This window comes from Pleurodeles waltl, chromosome 2_2 (genome assembly GCF_031143425.1).
Source record: "Pleurodeles waltl isolate 20211129_DDA chromosome 2_2, aPleWal1.hap1.20221129, whole genome shotgun sequence".
In the NCBI taxonomy this organism is placed as follows: domain Eukaryota; kingdom Metazoa; phylum Chordata; class Amphibia; order Caudata; family Salamandridae; genus Pleurodeles; species Pleurodeles waltl.
Genome location: NC_090439.1, coordinates 721,346,464 through 721,367,916, shown reverse-complemented (window position 1 = coordinate 721,367,916; position 21,453 = coordinate 721,346,464). Strand labels below are relative to the sequence as shown.

Genomic DNA, 21,453 nt, shown 5'->3' with positions numbered 1-21,453 from the left:
TAGAGACAGCTGGAACCAAGACATCTTGGTTGTCCTGGCAATCAAATCATAGAGGGTGAGGCTGGTGTCCACGGTTAATATGAGTGACTTGGCATCAGGTAAGAGTAAGAGCTTGAATTTGTTCATTGCGCTTGAGCCAGGTTTGAAGTAGATGTTCCTGGCAAATATCAGGAACTCTCTTTTGGGGTGGTTAGGTTTCACGTAGATGGTGGATATCCAGGACATGCGTGAGAAGCCATGTCAATGTATCAGGCAACCTTAACTGTCATTTAACTTTTGTATGCAGAGTTGCTAATCCAGCAATACAGCAAGGTGTAACAATATAAATAATCCAAGTGTGTGCTGGCCTTCCTCTGTAAGAGACACAGAAGGAATTGTACGGCAGCCACCTGCCAACAAAATTGCCATGTATTGAATTATTTTTCAAACATCTATGAATATGTTCAGTAAAAGAGGATTTTACCAAAGAGAGCGGTGGTGGAATTCCAATAGAAACTCCAACCACAGAAATAACACAGCTAAAGGTTAAACAATAAAGGCAGCAATGAAGAGGATGATATGGCTTAACATGCAACTCAGCAATAATACTCACGGTGACAGTAGTATGTTCTTACCTATATATCAAATATTATGTGACGCCTGAGTTCCAGTAATTGAAATACAACGTATTCGGTATGGCATATGAAAGGCAGAACATGCTGACTAAACGTAAACACTTAAGCCCTGATTCTCAAAAGTCTTTGTGAATCCAATGTCACTGCACACGGCGTTGTGAACCCTCAAGTCGCAATATGCTAAAATGAATTTCAAATCATGATAACATATAAGAATCTGAAAGCACACGTTGCAAAACCCAATGAATTACAAGGAAAAGGGAGTCAAAGAGGCACCTTCCATCCTTTGCAATGCACAGTGGCACGCATACGTGCTTTGTTGCCATTTTCACAACTGCACAGGACAGGTGCACAGACAGGTGCAAAGTATTCACAAATCGCAAGGTATCACAGTTTTACAGCTCACTCTTTCTTCTGCAGACATCAGGAGATAACAAAAGTAGTCCCACAGATCATAGCATGCGCTTCCCAATGTCAGACTCACAGTGTGGCATTTTTGTGCCACTGTGACCTCTGTCTTTGAAGGCAAGACTATTTTTGTTCATTCAAGCTTTGATGTGTAGCAGGCAGGAAGAGCTAAAGGAAGACATTTTGGTTATGGTGTCTAGTCTTCATGCATATGTTGATAAGGCAAAATGTCACTTACCCAGTGTACATCTGTTCGTGGCATGAGATGATGCAGATTCACATGCTGTGCACTGTTCCTGCCATCTAGTGTTGGGCTCGGAGTGTTACAAGTTGTTTTTCTTCGAAGAAGTCTTTTCGAGTCACAGGACCGAGTGACTCCTCCCTTTCAGCTCCATTGCGCATGGGCATCGACTCCATCTTAGATTGTTTTCCCCGCAAAGGGTGAGGTAGGAGTTGTGAGTATACTAGAGGTGCCCATGCAGTGGAGTAGTAATGTATGTACATAGTGTGTATTAAAAATAATATTTATTTACATATTTACAAATTTCATGCAACTAAAAATGGCTACAGGCTCCCTGGAAGGTGGGAGGGTGCATGTGAATCTGCAGCGTCTCATGCCACGAACAGATGTACACTGGGTAAGTGACATTTTCCGTTTGATGGCATGTGTAGCTGCAGATACACATGCTGTGCATAGACTACAAAGCAGTAATCTCCCCAAAAGCGGTGGTTAGCCTGTAGGAGTTGAAGTTGTCTGAAATAATGTTCTTAATACAGCCTGTCCTACTGTGGCTTGTTGTGTTGCTAACACGTCTACACAGTAATGCTTATTAAATGTATGAGGTGTGGACCAGATGGCTTCCTTACAAATTTCTGTCATTGGTATATTCCCAAGAAAAGCCATTGTGGCACCTTTCTTTCTAGTGGAATGTGCCCTTGGTGTAATGGGTAATTCTCTTTTTGCTTTAAAGTAACAGGTTTGAATGCATTTAACTATCCATCTGGCAATGCCTTGTTTGGATATAGGGTTACCTGCGTGAGGTTTCTGGAAAGCTACGAACAATTGTTTTGTTTTACAAAATTGTTTTGTTCTGTCAATGTAATACATTAGTGCTCTTTTTATGTCTAATGTATGCAAGGCCCTTTCAGCTACTGAGTCTGGTTGTGGAAAGAAGACTGGGAGTTCCACAGTCTGGTTTAGATGGAATGGTGATATGACCTTTGGTAAGAATTTTGGATTTGTACGGAGAACCACTTTATGGTTATGTATTTGTATAAAGGGTTCTTGAATAGTAAATGCTTGTATTTCACTCACTCTTCTAAGTGATTTGATGGCTATTAGAAAGGCTACTTTCAAAGTCAGAAATTGGATTTGACAAGAATGCATGGGTTCGAATGGTGGGCCCATGAGTCGTGTTAATACAATATTAAGGTTCCACGAAGGTACTGGTGGTGTCCTTTGGGGAATGATTATTTTTAGTCCTTCTATAAATGTTTTAATAACTGGGATTCTAAAAAGCAATGTTGTATGTGTAATCTGCAGATAGGCAGATATTGCAGTGAGATGGATTTTAATGGTAGAGAAAGCTAGATTAGACTTTTGTAAGTGTAATAAATAACTTACAATGTCTTGTGTGGAGGCATTTAGTGGCATGATTTGATTAGTGTGACAGTAGCAAACAAATCTTTTCCATTTGTTTGCGTAACAATGTCTTGTTGTAGGTTTTCTCGCTTGTTTAATGACCTCCATATACACTTGTGAAAGGTTTAAATGTCCGAATTCTAAGGCTTCAGGGGCCAGATTGCTAGATTGAGCGATGCTGGATTCGGGGGGCTGATCTGTTGTTTGTGTTGTGTTAACAGATCTGGTCTGTTTGGTAGTTTGTGGGGTACTACTGATAAGTCCAACAGTGTTGTGTACCACGGTTGGCGTGCCCAGGTTGGTGCTATGAGTATTAGTTTGAGTTTGTTTTGACTCAGTTTGTTGACCAGATAAGGAATGAGCGGGAGAGGGGGAAAAGCATAAGCAAATATCCCTGACCAGCTGATCCATAGAGCATTGCCCTTGGACTGAGGTTGTGGGTACCTGGACGCTAAGTTTTGGCATTTTGCATTTTCTTTTGTTGCAAATAGGTCTATGTTTGATGTTCCCCAGCGGTGGAAGTGATCCTGTAGGATCTGGGGATGTATTTCCCATTCGTGAGTTTGCTGTTGATCTCGACTGAGATTGTCGGCTAACTGATTCTGAATGCCTGGTACGTATTGTGCTATTAGGTGCATGTTGTTGTTAATTGCCCAATGCCAAATCCTTTGTGCTAAGAGACACAGTTGTGACGAATGTGTCCCCCCCGTTTGTTGAGATAATACATTGTTGTCATATTGTCTGTCTTGACAAGAATGTGTTTGTGGGCTATTAGTGGTTGAAACCCTTTTAATGCTAGAAATACCGCTAGCAGTTCCAAGTGATTTATCTGAAGTAGTTTTTGTTGATTGTCCCATTGACCTTGTATGCTGTGATTGTTGAGGTGTGCTCCCCACCCAACCATGGAAGCATCTGTTGTGATAATAGCGTGAGGCACTGGGTCTTGGAATGGCCGCCCTCTGTTTAAATTTATAGGGTTTCACCATTGAAGCGAAGAGTGTGTTTGGCAGTCTGTCAACACTAGATCTTGTCGTTGACCCTGTGCTTGCGTCCGTTGTTTTGCTAGGCACTGTTGTAAGGGCTGCATGTGTAGTCTTGCATTTGGGACAATGGCTATGCATGAGGACATCATGCCTAGTAGTTTCATTACAAACCTTACCGTGTAGTGTTGGTTTGGTTGTGTATGCTTGATCTTACATTTTGGAATGATTGAACTCTTTGTGGACTTGGAGTGGCAATTGCTCTTTGTGTGTCGAGTGTTGCTCCCAAGTATTGTTGTATTTGGGATGGTTGCAGATGTGATTTTTGGTAATTTATTGAGATCCCTAGTTTGTGTAGGGTTTCTATGACGTATTGCGTGTGAGATTGACATTGTTGTTGAATGTTGGCTTTTATTAGCCAGTCATCCAAATATGGGAATACATGCATTTGCTGTCTCCTTATGTGAGCTGCTACTACTGCTAGGCATTTTGTGAATACTCTGGGGGCTGTTGTTATCCCGAACGGTAGCACTTTGAATTGATAATGTTTGCCTTGAATTACAAACCTTAGGAATTTTCTGTGAGAAGGATGGATGGGTATGTGGAAATACGCATCCTTGAGATCCAGTGTTGTCATGTATTCCCCATTTTTTAGTACGGGAACTACATCTTGAAGTGTTACCATGTGGAAATGATCTGATTTGATGAAGAGATTCAGTGTTCTGAGATCTAAGATAGGCCTTAACGTTTTGTCCTTTTTTGGAATGAGGAAATATAGTGAGTAAACGCCTGTTCCTTTTTGGTGATTGGGTACGAGCTCTATTGCTTGTTTTTGTAACAGTGCTTGGACCTCTATATGTAATAGGTCTAAGTGTTGTTGAGACAGTCTGTGCGTTTTTGGTGGCACATCCGGAGGGAATGTTGTAAATTCTATGCAATAACCATGTTGGATAATTGATAGGACCCATGCGTCTGTGGTAATATGTGTCCAATTGTGGTAGTATTTGGTTAGCCTCCCCCCCACTGGTGACAAGTGTTGGGGTGTTGTGACATTGAAGTCACTGCTTGCTAGGCCTTGGTTTGGCGGGCTGGAACTTTCCCCTTCCTCTTGGGAATTGTCCTCTATAGGAACCACGAAACCCCCCTCTGGTATTGTGATTGATAGGTTGGTTTTGTTTGGGAGGTGGAAGGTTCAGATGTTTGTTGCCGAAACCCGCCTCTAAATTGTGGTTTCCTAAAAGTGCCTCTGAATCGTGGGGAATAGAGCGCGCCCATGGCTTTGGCCGTGTCCGTGTCTTTTTTCATTTTGTTGATGGCAGTATCGACTTTCGCCCCAAACAACTGTTGTTGGTTAAACGGCATATTTAATACCGCTTGTTGAATTTCTGGTTTGAATCCAGAACTCCGCAGCCATGCATGCCTGCGAATGGTTACAGCTGTGTTGACAGTCCATGAGCCGTGTTGACAGTCCATGCTGCTGTATCTGCTGAGTCTAATGAGGACCTTATCTAATTATTAGATATGGCCTGTCCCTCTTCAACTATTTGCTGGGCACGTTTTTGGTGTTCCTTGGGCAAGTGCTGTATGATGTCTTGCATCTCGTCCCAGTGTGCCCTGTCGTAGCGTGCAAGTAGGGCTTGCGAATTTGCAATTCGCCATTGATTGGCTGCTTGTGATGGCACTCGCTTGCCTGCTGTGTCGAATTTCTGACTTTCTTTGTCAGGTGGTGGAGCATCCCCTGACGATTGAGAGTTTGCTCTTTTCCTTGCTGCACCTACAACCGCTGAGTTCGGTGTGAGCTGCTGCGTTATAAACACTGGGTCTGTTGGAGGTGGTTTGTATTTCTTTTCGACCCTAGGCGTGATAGCTCTTCCCTTTCCAGGCTCTTGGAAGACCTGTTGTGCGTGCTTGAGCATGGCCCATAGCATTGCCAGTCTTTGATAGGATGCGTGGGTGGATGCCAGAGTGTTAAAAAGGAAGTCATCCTCCACTGGCTCAGTGTGCATCGCTACGTTGTGGAACGTAGCTGCCCTGGCTAGTACCTGCTTATATGCAGTACTGTCTTCTGGTGGTGACGGCTTGGTTGGATAACACTCTGGGCTGTTATCCGATATTGGTGGATCATATAAATCCCATGCATCAGCATCATCTTGGGTCATACCAGTATGTGTGGGTGACTTCATTATTGGTGTTCCCACTGGTGACAATTGTGGTGAGTGCAGTGGGGATGGTTGTGGTGAGACCTGTGGTGTTGGTGACTTGTCTCTAACCACTTTGGCCTTTGGTTGCATTTCTGTTTCTTGAAATGCAAGTTTTCTTTTAGATGTGAGTGGAGGTAAAGTCTGAATCTTGCCAGTATCCTTTTGGATATGTAACCTCTGTTGTCTTTGGTCAGGTTCCTCTGTATCCAACTCTTGCTCAAATCTATTTCTTTCCTTGAGTTGCATGGAAAGCCCTTGCTCCTCTGTGCATGAGCTTCTTTTCGGCTCCAAGGCAGCTTTTTTCGGTACTGAAGTTTCAGATGTCATAGTTTTTATCGGTTTCCGAGGAGCTTTTACGGGGTTCGTTCGATGAGATCACTCGGTGTCGAAATCTTCCGGTGCCGGAATCTCGACCGGAGTCGGAAGTCTTCGGCAACTCTTTCGCCTTTTTCGGAGCCGATGTCTGGTCACCTTCCTTTCGGTGGGTTGAGCCATGGCCTGCTGGCGGTGGCGTCCCCATGACCTTAAGTTTTTTGGTGTGACCCTGAGTTTGGGACGGGGCAGGTTTACTCACAGTTTGTTGCACCGTCGAGGGTCGTTCACTGTCGGATTCATCCGAGTCCATCTCTTGGATGGAGATTCTTTCCTTCTCCTCGACGTTGAGCTGTTCTTTCAGTTTCTATGCCATTTGCAGTCTTCTTGCGCGTCGATCTCTCAAGTTCTTCTTTGATCGAAACACTCTGCAAGCTTCACAAGTATCCTCTCTGTGTTCGGTTGACAAACACAGATTACAGGCCTGGTGCTGGTCTGTATAAGGATACTTTGCATGACACTTAGGACAGAAACGGAAGGGGGTCCGGTCCATTAGTCTGGGACGACAGGTGTGGTCGGGCCGACCAGGTCTCGGTGAAGAGTGGAAGCCCCGAAGGGCTGCCGAAGCGGTCTTGATGTCGGTAACACTAAACCGGTACCCAGCGATAACAATACCGTCGAAATTTCAATACTTTAGCTAACTTTCCCGATTCGAAATACGGAGCGAAGACGGAAAGAAAACAATCTAAGATGGAGTCGACGCCCATGCGCAGTGGAGCCGAAAGGGAGGAGTCACTCAGTCCCATGACTCGAAAAGACTTCTTCAAAGAAAAACAACTTGTAACACTCCGAGCCCAACACTAGATGGCAGGAACAGTGCTCAGCATGTGTATCTGCAGCTACACATGCCATCGAACATATAGATACATTTTACAAAAGGACGGGCTGATAGCAAGACTGATAAATACAGATCATGTGTCCATCTTGTGTGTCAGACTTCAAGGAAAGACGTTCCACCATTTTCATTTCCCCTCTCTCTAATGTTTTCATGACTGAATATTTAGTTTTTGTTTAATATTAGTGTTCCCATGATCTTATGTAAAATGTTGCAGTGAAAACGCTTAAAAAGACTCATTCAATATAGTAAATAAAAAAAACTGAGCACATAAAAGACAATGCTCTTAAACTAGGTAAATTATGCTGGATGAGTGTATCTTGGATATGCCTCTTGTTATGTTTGTATGAATTGAATGGAGGTTTGATAAAGAAACATAAGTCTATTTTCCTAGACCAGGTTGGTGTGATTTTTGCCTGCTTAGAGAAATTTAATTTGGAAAACATAATAGAACATATTCTCACTAAACCCTTGGTGCTAGAGTGCCCACGCTAGATAAGCCTGGACAGAGGGCATTGACTGCCAGGATAAGAAAGATTTTTGTGAATGGAAAAAAATCCACAGATGACTTATTGCCTATTAAGTAACATGTTCGAAGGTGCTGAGGTGTTCAGGCTATTCCAACTGATTTTGAGTGGCAGTAGTTTTGATTGAAAGTATCCTCGAAGGTGCAGTGGGCATGCGTGCCTTTTTCTGCACTCATTTTGCTATGGTGTGACAGAAGGGGGCTAGAGAAGGGTGCACTGTCTCTTCTGTGATACAGATCATGCTGGTGCAAAACACACGCTGTCATGGCCTCAAAGAGGCATTCACTCATTTGAATGAGGACATGGTCCAAGGCAATCAATGAATCATCCACCTTTGCTCCCACGTCATATTACAGTAATGGCAGAGAGGCAATGGCCATGTCTCTGCACCCCACAATAGTGTCACTTGAAAAGGGAGAAATGGGATTCCTGGGACCTCTTCCAGACATCCTTATGCAGGGGTTAGCATTTTTTTACTGCACCTGCATGGCAGGGGACATCTGTCCCCCTTTCAAGCACAGGCTGGTTTGCCACCAACTTACCACTGAAAGGCAGACTAGCTGCTTCAAACAACCACTCCTCTTTCCACTAATGCAGAATGTGTCATTCCTCGTGCAGGTGTGGCTTTGAGGCTCGACTGGGAACAGCGCATTTGCAGAGTGTCCGACTCCATCCTTCTCTGTGGCCAGTGCACACACTTAAGGCTGCATTGCTATACAGAGTGGAGGCAGTGTACAGTATCTCTAATATGACCCAGATCTTTGTCTATATTGCTTTTTAAATGGTTAAGGATGTTATTGCATAGAGATAGAGCAGGAGATGAACTTAAGACAGATTGACCAGTGGTTAGTATCTTGAAGAAAGTGCACCATTCAGCTGTTTCATTTTCTGCTTTAATTACATTGTGTGTATTGTACAGCCTCTTAGGTTGAATAATCTCCTTCTGGTGTCTACCAAGGGACAGATTACAGATGGCACCTTAAAATTATTAAAAAACACTTATTAGCACTGGGATCGCTATTATAAACAGTGGAGTGGTGTTTATCACCCTGTGTAATTACGTGTGAATGTTGTTGTGGTACACACCAAGATCTACATGTTATGCCCTGAAAACGAAGAGTGTGTGCTAATAACTACATCAAATAAAGACTTCAGTGTCAGATTTTTTATCTAGTGTAATAATTATTGCATACAATCGGACCTACTCATAACCACCCTCGTGGTGTTTTGCTCCTTGAATTGCCTAACTTACATGATTTTTTTTTCAAGTGCTGGCATTTATTTTTAAAATAAGCTTTATCATTCATGTAACACATATTGTTATGGGCTATGGTATGTAAACCAGGAGCAGGTTTATCAGGAATAAGGAAGAAACGATGAAAGAATGTATGTAGCCGGGTGCTAATGAGAGGAGGCATCACTTGGATCTACAACATGTTTGTAAGGAAGGAGTAAATGGTAAACACTGGGATGTCCCACAATAAGTCCAGACAAGGATAACAGTGTTTGACATAGTCAGAAGGGCGCTAAGGAGTGCGGTAAACTTCGCACTTGTATAGTACACTACTCACCTGTTACGGTCTCAAGGCGCTGTATGCATACCACTGTTGAACCCCTCCTGGCTTTTCCCTGTGAGGTGCCCACTCCTGGACAACCCCCAGGGGGAAGGCAAGCATCGTCAGGGCCCTTGTGGAGATTAAGCAAGCAATTGCCCAGAGTTACAGAGTGGGACCCATTAATTAGATTAGGCACTGAGGCGAGAATTATCTGGTCCAAGGGAATTGAGCCCAAGACCCACTGAGGAAGGAATAGAACCCTGTTCTCATGCCAGATCTCTGCATCAGGGTCTGCCACTCTAACCATTGTGCTACACTTCTCCACCAATTAAATGGAAGAATGTATCTCGGTTCCTGCTGTCCAACAGGTGGTTAAATTGATGAACTATTGATCACTCATGAGAATAAGCTTGAAAGCAATCTTTCCAGTCATTCCGAGCATCTTTTTATCTGTTGTGTGATCAATCAGAGTGGCTATCTACTCACAGCAGTATCATCAGACCATTATTGACCTTCATTCTTGCACTGAATTTCTTCATACATCCAAGCACATTTCTCTATGTTCCAGAACATAGCCCACAACATTGTGAGTAGGGGTTCTTGGGTTTCCTTACCGGCTGTCTTTCACCAAATATGAACTTCAGTTAAGGACACTAACATGAAATGAAAAAGTACTGACAGCCATTTGAACAACTCTATGGTATGAAAGTTTACAGAAGTGCATATAGTGTCCAGAACACACATGTAATGACCGCTACTAACATATCAGTGTGAAGCAGTGACTGCAGCATAACAGTCACTGGAGCAGCAGCAGCAAAAACAGTGCACAGAGCAGACATTGACCATAGTTACACAAATGGGAGTTATTTTCCGAATAGATGTAGGCGGGATTGTCACGCAGCAATAGTTTTTACTCATTATAGAAACGCTGTGGGTGAATAATCCCCCAACCACCATAAGCGGGTCTGGCTTCTTTTGCATGGACCTCTCCCCTTACACGGCTGGCATCAAAATCCATACCAGAATTACGAAGCTAGCCGTGTAAGAATTACCAGCACAAAGCAGTTGTCTTGCATTTTTCACCCTGTGGATGTCCTCCAGACCCGGTGTCTTACACCACGGTTGCACGGTACCATTTCAGTTCACTTTTGGGACCAAGAGAGGTACCAGATGATCCTTCCTCTGCATATCAGGGATATTGCTGAATAACAAGGCGGTCAGCAAAACAGTCACACCTCCACCACTTGTACCTACCACCTGGCCAGAGGGTGATTCACCTCATGTAATCTCTTCTTACTTCGCATTTATGGTCTGACAGCAGTAAGGGGACTTGGCTGCAACAAGTCTTGGTGCCCTAATGTGCCGCAAGATGAAGACAACATACACATTTGTCTAGGGGGAGTGGAGCCAGAAGATTCAGATTTAAATATTGTACTACAAAATATTGCATCCAGAAAAATGACTACCAAAATATAGCAAAGGTGAGTTTATAGAGGCCAGGATAGGTTTACTGCACGTAGCTGCATATGTGTACTTTCACCATTTACATGTTATATTTATCTTAAAGGAACGTAAATGTAAACAAGAATAGTAAATCGATACTTACATTTACATACCTCCCCTCACAATATTTTGGTGGTCAGTATTCTGGCAATGGTATTTTTGTAGCACTTTCATTTTAGGCTTGATAATCTAACAAACAACCGTGAAGAAAAATGTCAAGCAATCACACACAGTCCAGCAATTTACATCAGCACCATGACAATATCGTCCCCTGAAACAACACCGCAAACCATGCTCAGCGGAAGCAAATCTGCAACTGCCCTAACCACAACCACATTTTCAATGGAAAGCAAAACAGATGTTTCATTGAACTTTATTTTAGGAAGTGTATTTTCAGAGAGGCACAGCTGTGTCCACGTGCTAATCAAATAAATATGCCTGGCTCATGCTTTTATTCCCTGACAGAACTACGCCTGCATCATGCAACAGTCAGCCCCACTGTATGTGCCGACTGCAGGCCCTGTTCATCAAAGTCAGCTTCTCTACAACAACAGCAGTCCACGGAGGTCAGGAGAAGAATGCCTGACTCCCCGTCGTTCTTCTGGCAAAGCTCCCTACAATTTCAGGAAGCCAAACACCGACCGCTATCTTGCAAAGTCTAGTACAGATCAAGAAAATACCAGCATTCTCGAAGGTAAAATCTGAAGGAACAGCAGCACTACCCGAATTATCTTGACTTTCTCACGAGATCATTTAGCTGTACATAAGGGGAAAAAAGGAAATGACTTGTAAAAATAACGTAGTAGACCTCATCCAAAATGATTAATTGTAAATAGGACAATGGAAAACATCAGTCAGATTTTGCTTTCTCTATTCTTTAGGGGAAACTGAGGCCAACAAATTAATAATGTGGTCTTTCTACAAATAAAATTAGTTACAAACATTACCACCTTCTGGCCTTCATTACCAGTGGCCTGGAATGTGGAACCAATCAAACTTTCACCCCCAGTAACAGATCTGGATTTAATCCATCAATTTTTTTGCTGGTACTTCTGTATCCCCAGAGTTAAATAGCGGGGGTGGCGGGGGAGTGTCAGTAACTCTGGATGCAGGGAGGGTTATTTAAGAAATTCCAGATCTGATTCCTCCAGTAATTGTTCGTGTTGTCAGGATGCTAACCTGGAGATTTGGCTGCTTTTAGCTTTTTTTTTAGCTGGAAGCTGGAAAGTACAACTTCATGATTCCTACGTCCTGCCACTGACCGCATCAGAGTTGAGGTCTTTAGTGAAGTACCACCCAAAGAGCACGAGAACAGCGTCATCTACAAGTTCAGATGTCCTACATGGGGGCTTATTTTCACTACTTGTTATCTTTGTTTTGGCTTTGTTTTGTGCAATCTCACTGTTGACGAAAAGCCAGCACTATTTAGGACAGGGCTGCTGATTTTTTTTATTATCTGCCAGGGGCTACCATGGAGGACATAGCAATCCTTGGGAGGAACAAAATGGTCAATGTCCCCCATTAGCTGTGAGAAAATGGGAGCAATAATCAATGTACATGCACAATACAGGGAAACCAATTGATTTGATTATAATCTGGTTGCAAATAAGTTTTTGTCAGACATGGTCCATAGATAATACATAGTAGAGGTCTGAGGGCACACTCTTTGTGACACCAACTATCTTCAGCAAACAAATAAAAAAAACACAAATGATGGACAGAATGTGGAACCAATCAAACATTCACCCCCAGTAACAGATCTGGATTTAATCCATCAATTATTTTGCTCTCCACGTCACCCCAGTTTGGACCCAGCCATATGCAAATCAGTCTTGACCCTGTTCCCCATGGGAACAGTCCAGTCTGAACTGCCAGGCCAGGTCCTCCCTGGAACAGAAACAAGCATCCTGGGACTGGTTTCAGGGTATCACCCTTCATCAGCCAGGGTAGCATGAATCCAGTGGCATAGTCTGGGAATACCAGGCGCATTTGGGGCAACAAAAGAAAAAAAACAAAAATGATGGACGGAAAGTGGAACCAATCAAACATTCTCCCCAGTCACAGACCTGTTTTTTAATCTATCAATTCTTTTGCTCACCACACCACCCTAGTTTAGACTCAGTTATATGCAAATTAGTCTTGACCTTGATCCCCATGGGAACAGTCCAACCCGAACTCCCAGGTCAGGTCCTCCCTGGATCGGAAACAAGTATCCTGAGACCGGTTTCAGGGTATCAACCTTCATCAGCCACGGTAGCTTTAATCCAGTGGCACAGTAAGCCCGGGACCTACGTCTGGGCATACCCGGCGCACTTAGGGAAACAAAAGCAAACAAACACAGATGAATAGAAAAAAGAGGGGTTTTACTTGGCTGTTATGAAATTATGAGTCTAGTGTAAGACATTATGGTCACAAAATGTACTTGAGAGCTTAATCGGGCTTATTCTAAGTCTGTGGTCATATTCTGTCATGGAATATGGGATATTGGGTAAACAAATAAAGACAATATTGATCGTGGGGACTTGACTCAGGAAAACAATTAGTTTTTGATCACAATCTGAGACACAAATATGTCTGGTGGCACATTGTGAGGACCTTGAAAACTTAAGTCTATGAACACGTTGTCTGGGCAAAAACATAGGTTTAGTAGTATCTAAGAAATGTCATGAGCTTTGAAGTAAAATTGGAACAAAAACGCTGCACATGGGTGAAAGGAAAGAGTTTGCAGGCACAGTTTAAAAGCATGAAACAATTCATCTTAAAATCCATTGAATGTGTAGGCAGATTTTTACGGTTGGACTCAACTGGTGATTAATGTCATCCACAATTTTGGAGCAAATAGGAAAACAGAGTTTCCATTAAATTGTTCTTCGAAAGCCAAATCTGCTGCTATAAATGTATGTTTTTCCTCTTGCAATTTCAAAAGAAACTATGAAGTTCTGATGTTGTAGAAAAACATTTTGTAAACTCAAACTTCCAGAAAACATAGTTGTGCAATACCAACATCTTCAACACTCAGCAGATGAAACCAGATGACAAGTCATTAAACGTGAATTGCAAGAACCACGCAAAGGTGACCGGAAAGGAAAACTCTCTAAAAAGGATTTGAGGTGGATAGACCAAACAGGCTCCAATGCTAATGGACTGAACAATGTGGAGGACTGTAGACAAGCTGCATTATTCTAGCAGTCTCTGTAAACCTTGGGGACTGATGGCCCAGTGCAATCAGAATATGACATGCATATGTAGGAATATATTATATGTTGCTGCAGTTGTTTATTTCACCTTGAAACACCAAAACATGTATGACAACCCTTATGTGACCGCATTGTAATATTATTTTTCCTCCAATGTGTAATATTTACTGTTGTAAACAAAGGATGGGCCTCATTATGTCATTGGCGGTCCAAGGACCGCCAATTACGCGGTGGTGGTCGGACCGCCGCACTCCAGGCGGTCCGACTGTCACATTACGACCCTGGTGGTCAGACCGCCAGGGGACTGCCATCCCCGCCAGGAACATGGTTCCCGATGGACTGACAGCGGTCGGAGTCATGGTCAGCCACAGCAGCGCTGACTTCTGCACTGCCATGCTGATCATGAATCCAGTTTCCACTAGCCTTTTCATGGTGGGGTCCCCACAATGAAAAGACTGTCAGGAACACAGTGCAGGGGGCCCCCCTGCCCAGCACCATCGGAATGCACACTGTCTGATTTGCAGACAGCGTGCATTTCAAGGGTGCTGTAGTGCTATGGTATTGGCCTCAGCTCCCTTAAGGGAGCGAAGACCAATACCTTAACACTGTACCAGCTGGGCTGACCAGCGGGAATGTTATAATATGATGTTACCGCCAGTCAGCCCAGTGGGGACATTATAATACGATGGGGGTGAGGCAGTCCAGTTGACGGCTGCCTCATCCCAGCGAGTTTGGTGGTCGGCTCGTCTGACTGCCAAAATTTCAATGAGCCCCTTTGACTTTCACAATGGGTTAGGAAGCTGTATCAAATGGCTTTTGCCAGTGTTCTTATTTATCTGTTGTAATGGCACTTCCACTGGGACTATTCTGGTCTTTGTAATTCAAGGATCATTTGTCACTGGATCTGGTGCATGACAAGTCTGTTGTCCATTTCCATTGTAGTTTTTTTATGTGGTTTTGGTACAACCACAGGATATTTACCCTGCAGTTCAGGAGTCCCATTTTCCTTTCACTTGGCTCATTTTACTCACAGGCACAATTTCTACTTACAGGTATTTTTTAGACATGGTTCAAATCCTTTACCAGATCGGTATCACTAGCATTCTGGTAGTGTGCGTATTGTACGGGCACACACTGCAGAGATCAATTGACAGAATGCGTACTTGCAGCTGAGCTGCCCCTGAATTTGGTGTCTGGAAGCATTCTGCTCTAGAAGTACTCTGGCATTCCACTTGAGGGTACGAGCAAGCTATTTTTACTTTCCACATATGAAATAATTACTTGAAGACTGATGAGTTTCCTCTTGTCCTTTCAAGTAAGAATACATTGAATGCTTTGGATATATTTGTCATTGCCAGGCAGAGGGTGAGTCACTATGCCGTTTGGTTACTTTGTGATGCAGACAGTAGTTGTTTTTTTATGTTGTTTTCTCATGAGCTGGCTAGTTTTACTTTTTTAATATGAAATGACTACTTGAAGACTTATGAGTTACCCCTTGTCCTTTCAAGCAACAATAGGTTAAGTGCTTTAGAAACATTTATTGTTGCAAGGCAGCTTGAGAGTCTTTACGCCCGTTGGGTTACTTTCTGATGCAGACAATGGCTGAACTTTCATGTTGTGTTATGGGTGTCATTTTCTTGATAGTGCCTGGCATTATGCTTTGGACTTACAATATATTCATTTTCAAGTGAGGAATGTGAGCTATTTGTTAGCATGTTTAATAAGTCTCACTAAATGGAATCAGGGTGCTTTATACACAACTCAGTGTTATCGGTATTGATGCCTGCTTTTCCATTTCAGTGAGGCATATGGATGTAGATTTCCTCCAAACTTCAGCTGATACTTCCCTATGATCTATGTGGTAAATACACTGTATAAGTGATTGCCAGGTACTGTGTGACATGTCCAACAGCCAGTGATTCAACTTTTTCTACGGATGACACGTCTGGATCTTGGCCCAACAATGTATGTTAATAATACAGGGTTGCTTTGATTGAATGAGGATAAACACACACTGATTGTTTGGGAATTAGCATTATTAAACTGGTTGGAAATTGATAGGTATTCCTATTCTTTGTCCCCATATTCACTCATTTGTTGTATACCTCATAGGTCCTTTCTTATAGATAGGTAAGATCTATGTACACATGCTACCCTGCTGCACAAAATTGTTTTTCAAACTGCTGATGTAAAAACATTGTTTTCTTGACACTTTCTTCAATAGCTTGCTCCCCTTTTGTCCTGAAGAGGACCCTTTTTGAGTCATTGGGTGTGTCGAAAAGTCCACAACTGTAGTTGACCATAAATTCTTTGTAGTGTCATACAGTGAACTTAGAATTTGAATCTGTTGCAATGAACAATTACAGTGCTTTGTCAACAACGTTATAGGAAAGTTATTTGTGTTAATGTAACACTAGCATACTTTTGCAATGTTTTTCACTCACAACTTTCACCGCACCATTTTTGCAGCACCTATTACTTTGCAGATTGTCTGAATGAACCTTTACATTGTTACAGTAATGAATAAATGCGTCTATTATTACTATAAATTAACAATGAATATACTTGTGAATTTAGTACAATTTAACAGTGGTTGTTTTTTCCCTGGAAGCTTAGGCTGATAAATGCTTCTCAGACAAGTGCCACTACCCTAGTGACTTTATCCATACCCAGGTGCCCAGGGTTTTTTGGGTTTGTCCCATTCTCATATTTATTGCTTCGTTTCAGTATTGGGTACAAGAAACATTTGTAATGTAAAATAGTTACCATGATGTATGATGCCGTTCTCCAACAATGCCTGTCCAAGATTAACTCCCTCTTCTGGTTTCGATATCTCTCCGATTTCCATTAACCAGTCGACAAACTCACTGGGTGGGTGAAGCAGAAAAGTGACACGTTAAATCAATTTGATGCAGCTTTGTAGAACCAATAACATTTTACAATAATGCAGGATTACGTGAGAAATGGCAGAACCAACCAGCCTACTTATATCTAGAACCACCCTTAACACCAGCATCTCTGTTTGCATGATAGATAAACCGATCATCTTCTTCTGTGAATAATCAATGATATTCAATTAAAAGACTGTGTGGAGCCTGGAATGTTCTTTGTACGATTAATGTTTTTAAGACGCAGACTCAACGCCTGCATCTAAAACAGCACAATGGATTAAGTGCAATGAGAATTCTAAGCACATTATTGTCTATCTGATCTCGCCGTGACTATGGAACCTGCTACTAACAGACTGTCTTACTACAGAGTCTATTTGTTTATAAATAATGGTGTTTCCTCTTCAACAGAATGACACTATCTGTAAAATAGAAAATAAATGCCGAGAAGATATAACTTTCCTAATTCTGACAACCTACAGATTTAGATTCAAATAATTCATAAGTGATGCATCAACCGAGTATCACTGGAGTGGTGTTATGGCAGTGCCCATCCTAAATACTAGCAATATGCCCGGACTGACGGAGGCACTGATGGTCAAGTAGCATACCTCATAAAATCTTGAAAGTCCACATTTGAACTACCTGGACACATAAGTACCTGCACTTTTAAGGTTACAGCTGTTGCCTTGTGGTCCTTTCTGTGACACCAAACTGCAATGTCTGCTCTATGCCATTTGTACAGGTCATGATGTTCCTTGTAAAAAGGCTTTGCGATTAGCAGCATACAATCCACAGAGCAGACTAGAGCATTGAATATCATGTCCAGTGCTTCAGACTATTGTTCAGAGGGTTCGCAGCCAATGCATTGGAACTCAAGGAGGATGCTTCGGCTTAGACTGGTGGACAGCAGGTTGCAGACAGTGAATGTATTCTGCCATCCCACACAAAGTACCCCCTGGATGGAAGAAAAATATAGACTACCTCCTTTATTTTCTGTTCTTTCCTATGGCAGTGGGTCAGATGGATGTTTGTTTCCAAATGATAAAATGCACCCAGCGGGCAGGCATTCCCTCATATTTGTGAGTCAGGTAAGTCTGTGACTTATTACAGATGAGAACCATCCACAGGCACTTGGAATCTCAGTGTGTGCTGTATGACCATCTGTGTGAAGGGGTGAAGGAATAAATAGAAAAAAAATCTAAATATTATTCGATATGCCAAAATCCAATTCCTCAAGTCCCAAAATGATACTGCATTAAGTGAGTTTAAGAAATAATTTGGAATTATGAGAGGTATTTTATAATCTAGCCAAGGTCCCCCACATCCAACCAGTGTCCGGCCCACTCACAATAACCCTACCAACCACATCCTACCGCAAATACATTTTCAGATGGCAGAATATCTGTCTGAGGTTGTTGTCTACTTGCTGCCATTTTTATGATGCTAATATCTTTTCTCTGAAGATTAACCCATTTAAAGCTCCCTAAGCCCAGCGTACACTAAGCACCAAATTGACAAGCGATCCCTACTCCTTCAAACTTACAATGTTTAAGGCTCTGCTCTTTGTGTGTCATTGCACTAACTTGTAGGTTACTGCCATACTTCTGTCCTCTTCCAGAGGCCCTGGGTTCAATGATGACAGGACACCACTCTGTCAAAATTCCATTAAACAATGGTATGTAACGCATCCCAATGCTACTCTTGTCTACTTTCCTTAATCTACTTAAAGTACTCATTACTTTCTGCTTTCTTTTTAAACAGTTCTATTAATTAATTGGTCTGTGTGACCTCTGCTCAGTGTGCAGTATTGTTACACCTTTTTCAGGTCGAGCAAAAATACAGAAAAATAAATGAAAGAAAATACCTTATGGTACGCTACTCCACAAGTAATGAACCAAATGTGCATTTTAGGTCTAGCGTGCAAGCGCTCTGACGTGTTGTAATCTATCTGTGGGCTTTTAACCAGGCCAAGCGCACGTCCATCACTATCACTCGTTCATGGACTTGCCTTTCAAAAATCCTTTGCTATCATTGGTAAATGCTTTACGTTTTTCTTCCTTGGGGCAGTTTGGTTACCACATTGCCGATCAACCCTGTTGCATGGATACTTGCATGTTTGACTGTGAGTGAACATCTTTTTCCCTTTGCGTCTCTCCTTCACTCTCATGCTCATGGCAGCCGTGGTGCTTTGAATCGGCTTACTTATGTCAACTGGTTTACTTTTCATTTTTAATTTTATATGGCAAGAAAAGTCCATTTAGGAATTCACAATGCTAATAGTTCTCACTCGCGCAAACCAAAGATCAATTGCTTTGCTAATGCTTGTTGTAATGTGCCATAGGGTTATACCACACAATTTAGCACTGATTTCGAAATGATGGGTTAGACAGGATGAACGAATTGAAAAGAAATCCAGCTCTGCCAGATAAAAAGAGCATGAACTCAAGAGGCGTTTTACTGCAACAAAGAGGACATAAAACCAACAGAATGAGAAAGATGTCTTTGTGATACAAGAAGAATCCATACTCGAATAAAGAATATGTGCTCCACCCAAGATTCTAGACAACATGTTTATAACTGAGAGGCGAGCATGCATGTGCTGGAATTAACCACTGCCAAATAAAACCAATCCTTCCATAAACCCCTCAGGCACTCACAATGCTCTTTAAATAAGCACATGTGATAGCAATAGACCTGATGGGGCTTTCTGTTAGGACCCACGTCAAAGATGTTTACACAATCAGAAAGGAATTAGCCATCATTTCGACAAGCCTACATTTTGTATTCAAAACAAAAAACGTGTTTGGTAACTAAGTTTCCATATTCTATAGAGCTGAGAATGTTATTTTTTCAGTGTGATGACTTTGTACATTTGTTTACTCCACTATCTATCGATAGATTCGTCAAAACAATCCAACAGATTTTGGTAGTATGATTAGACCTGTGTACAATTTTTATCATTTTAGAATTGAGCAAAATCTCACATAAACCCCAATAATTGGGTTAAAGGATCATCCTTTAGTTTTCTGCATTCCCTTTGCTTATGATGACCATTTAGCTTTCTCTCGTGGGACAGTTGGTTGAAGCAGACATTTATTGTTATAACAGTGAAACTGGATTTGTGCCACATGCCTAGCAATGCTCACAGGACAATTTACAAAATCTGGATTCTGAACCATTATAAGGGAAAGGTACACAGAATCACTTATCTAAGGAGAGTGAAAATGAGGATTTATGGGTGAGAACTCTAAATTTCACATGGACACTCGCCCTGCATAGCATGCATACAACATGTAATTATCAAGTAAATTATACATGGTTTAGAGAATAAACTATGCTGCATGACCACCTGCATCTCTGATTTAAGCAGCAAACACACACACCTATCTATATAGGACGTAGAAACCAGATATTTCAGCTCAGTTCATAATCTTTATTCGGCTATACAGCAAGCCATAAAAGCACATAAACAATAAAATATAACAGTAACCATGAGACAATAAATCAATAAGACTCTAAACTATTTAAGGTCATAAAATATATAGATTATCGTGATGCATTCAGTCACCATTTGCAAAAATACAATAGATATGTTATTTTTTAGAGTGCAATAAGGTTTTTCCTAACATGTATGGCTTTTAAGATATAATGTGCCACCCTATAGCACACATTCGGGGAGTCCAAGGCTAACAGGAATGCCATTGCATCCTGGTGTGTTCTTAAATTAAGTTCATTAAAAAGCAATTTGAGGTAGAAAATTCTAAGATGTTCATAGATTTTACAGAATAAGATAAAATGCAATGTGCACTCTGTGCTAACTCCATCACAGGAGCATCTATCTGACTCTTGTGGGCAGTGCCTAGTTTGGGGAAATGCTACTATGTGGTACGCAATGCCCAGTCTTAGTCTAGTTAAAACAAACTAGTGCTGCATGTTGGTGACTATGGAAAGATAGCCAAACCTACTTGCATCCAATGAGAAAGACAAGTAAAAGCCAACAGTGGTTTTAGTAGATTCAATTAACTTCCTATTGTCCACCTTATATTGCATAAATGTGTCCTTAATACATTTTTTTTGATAGTGACAGCACGTCCTCTGGTTTAGGTTTTATAGATCTATTAAAAACAGATTTAAAAGATGAATCAATAAAAGCTAGCCATGGTATACACATGGCATTATCCAATTTCATACAGTCTTATATGAATTATTTTGTAAAAAAAGAAAATGGCTTCCTTAGACCATATGCTGTGCCATAAAAGCAAAGGTCTCACCTGTAGCACATCTTCCAAATATTGTATACCCATTTCTTGATGTGTAATCCAGTTAGAGGCATTTTAGAAACAGTTCTCCTCTAGTTGTAGGGGAGCGCTTTTAGTTTATCCCCACACCCCTGCACCATATGCTACAGTGGAAACAACTCTAGCCTTGTAAATGTTCAAAACAGTGCCTATGGGACGACTCCCTAGTTTACTGTCAAATCTAGATATAGCTCCTGAATTTCTTCTTAGCTTGTTCCTACCTGAACAAACCATCTGATCCTACTGCCCATTACTGAAGAGCAATACCCCCAGGTAGTTAAAGCAATTGACACTACTAATTTCCATGTTCTGAATGTAGAAACTCCTACATTTCTTTACTTTCTTGCCACATGCCATATTAAATGTTTTAGATTTGTTAATTAACATACCCTTTGTTGACATGAACTGTTCAAATCCACACATTACCTT

At 41.7% G+C, this 21,453-nt stretch overlaps 1 protein-coding gene across 1 annotated transcript in view; it reads right to left on the bottom strand.

Moving 5' to 3' along the window:
* Positions 1–21,453, bottom strand: part of PREX2 (phosphatidylinositol-3,4,5-trisphosphate dependent Rac exchange factor 2) — a 1,096,481-nt gene that overhangs the window by 663,944 nt on the left and 411,084 nt on the right. The window contains exon 12 of the mRNA XM_069220299.1: positions 16,602–16,702. Coding sequence (XP_069076400.1) covers positions 16,602–16,702 — 101 coding nt within the window. The remainder of the gene's footprint in view (positions 1–16,601; positions 16,703–21,453) is intronic.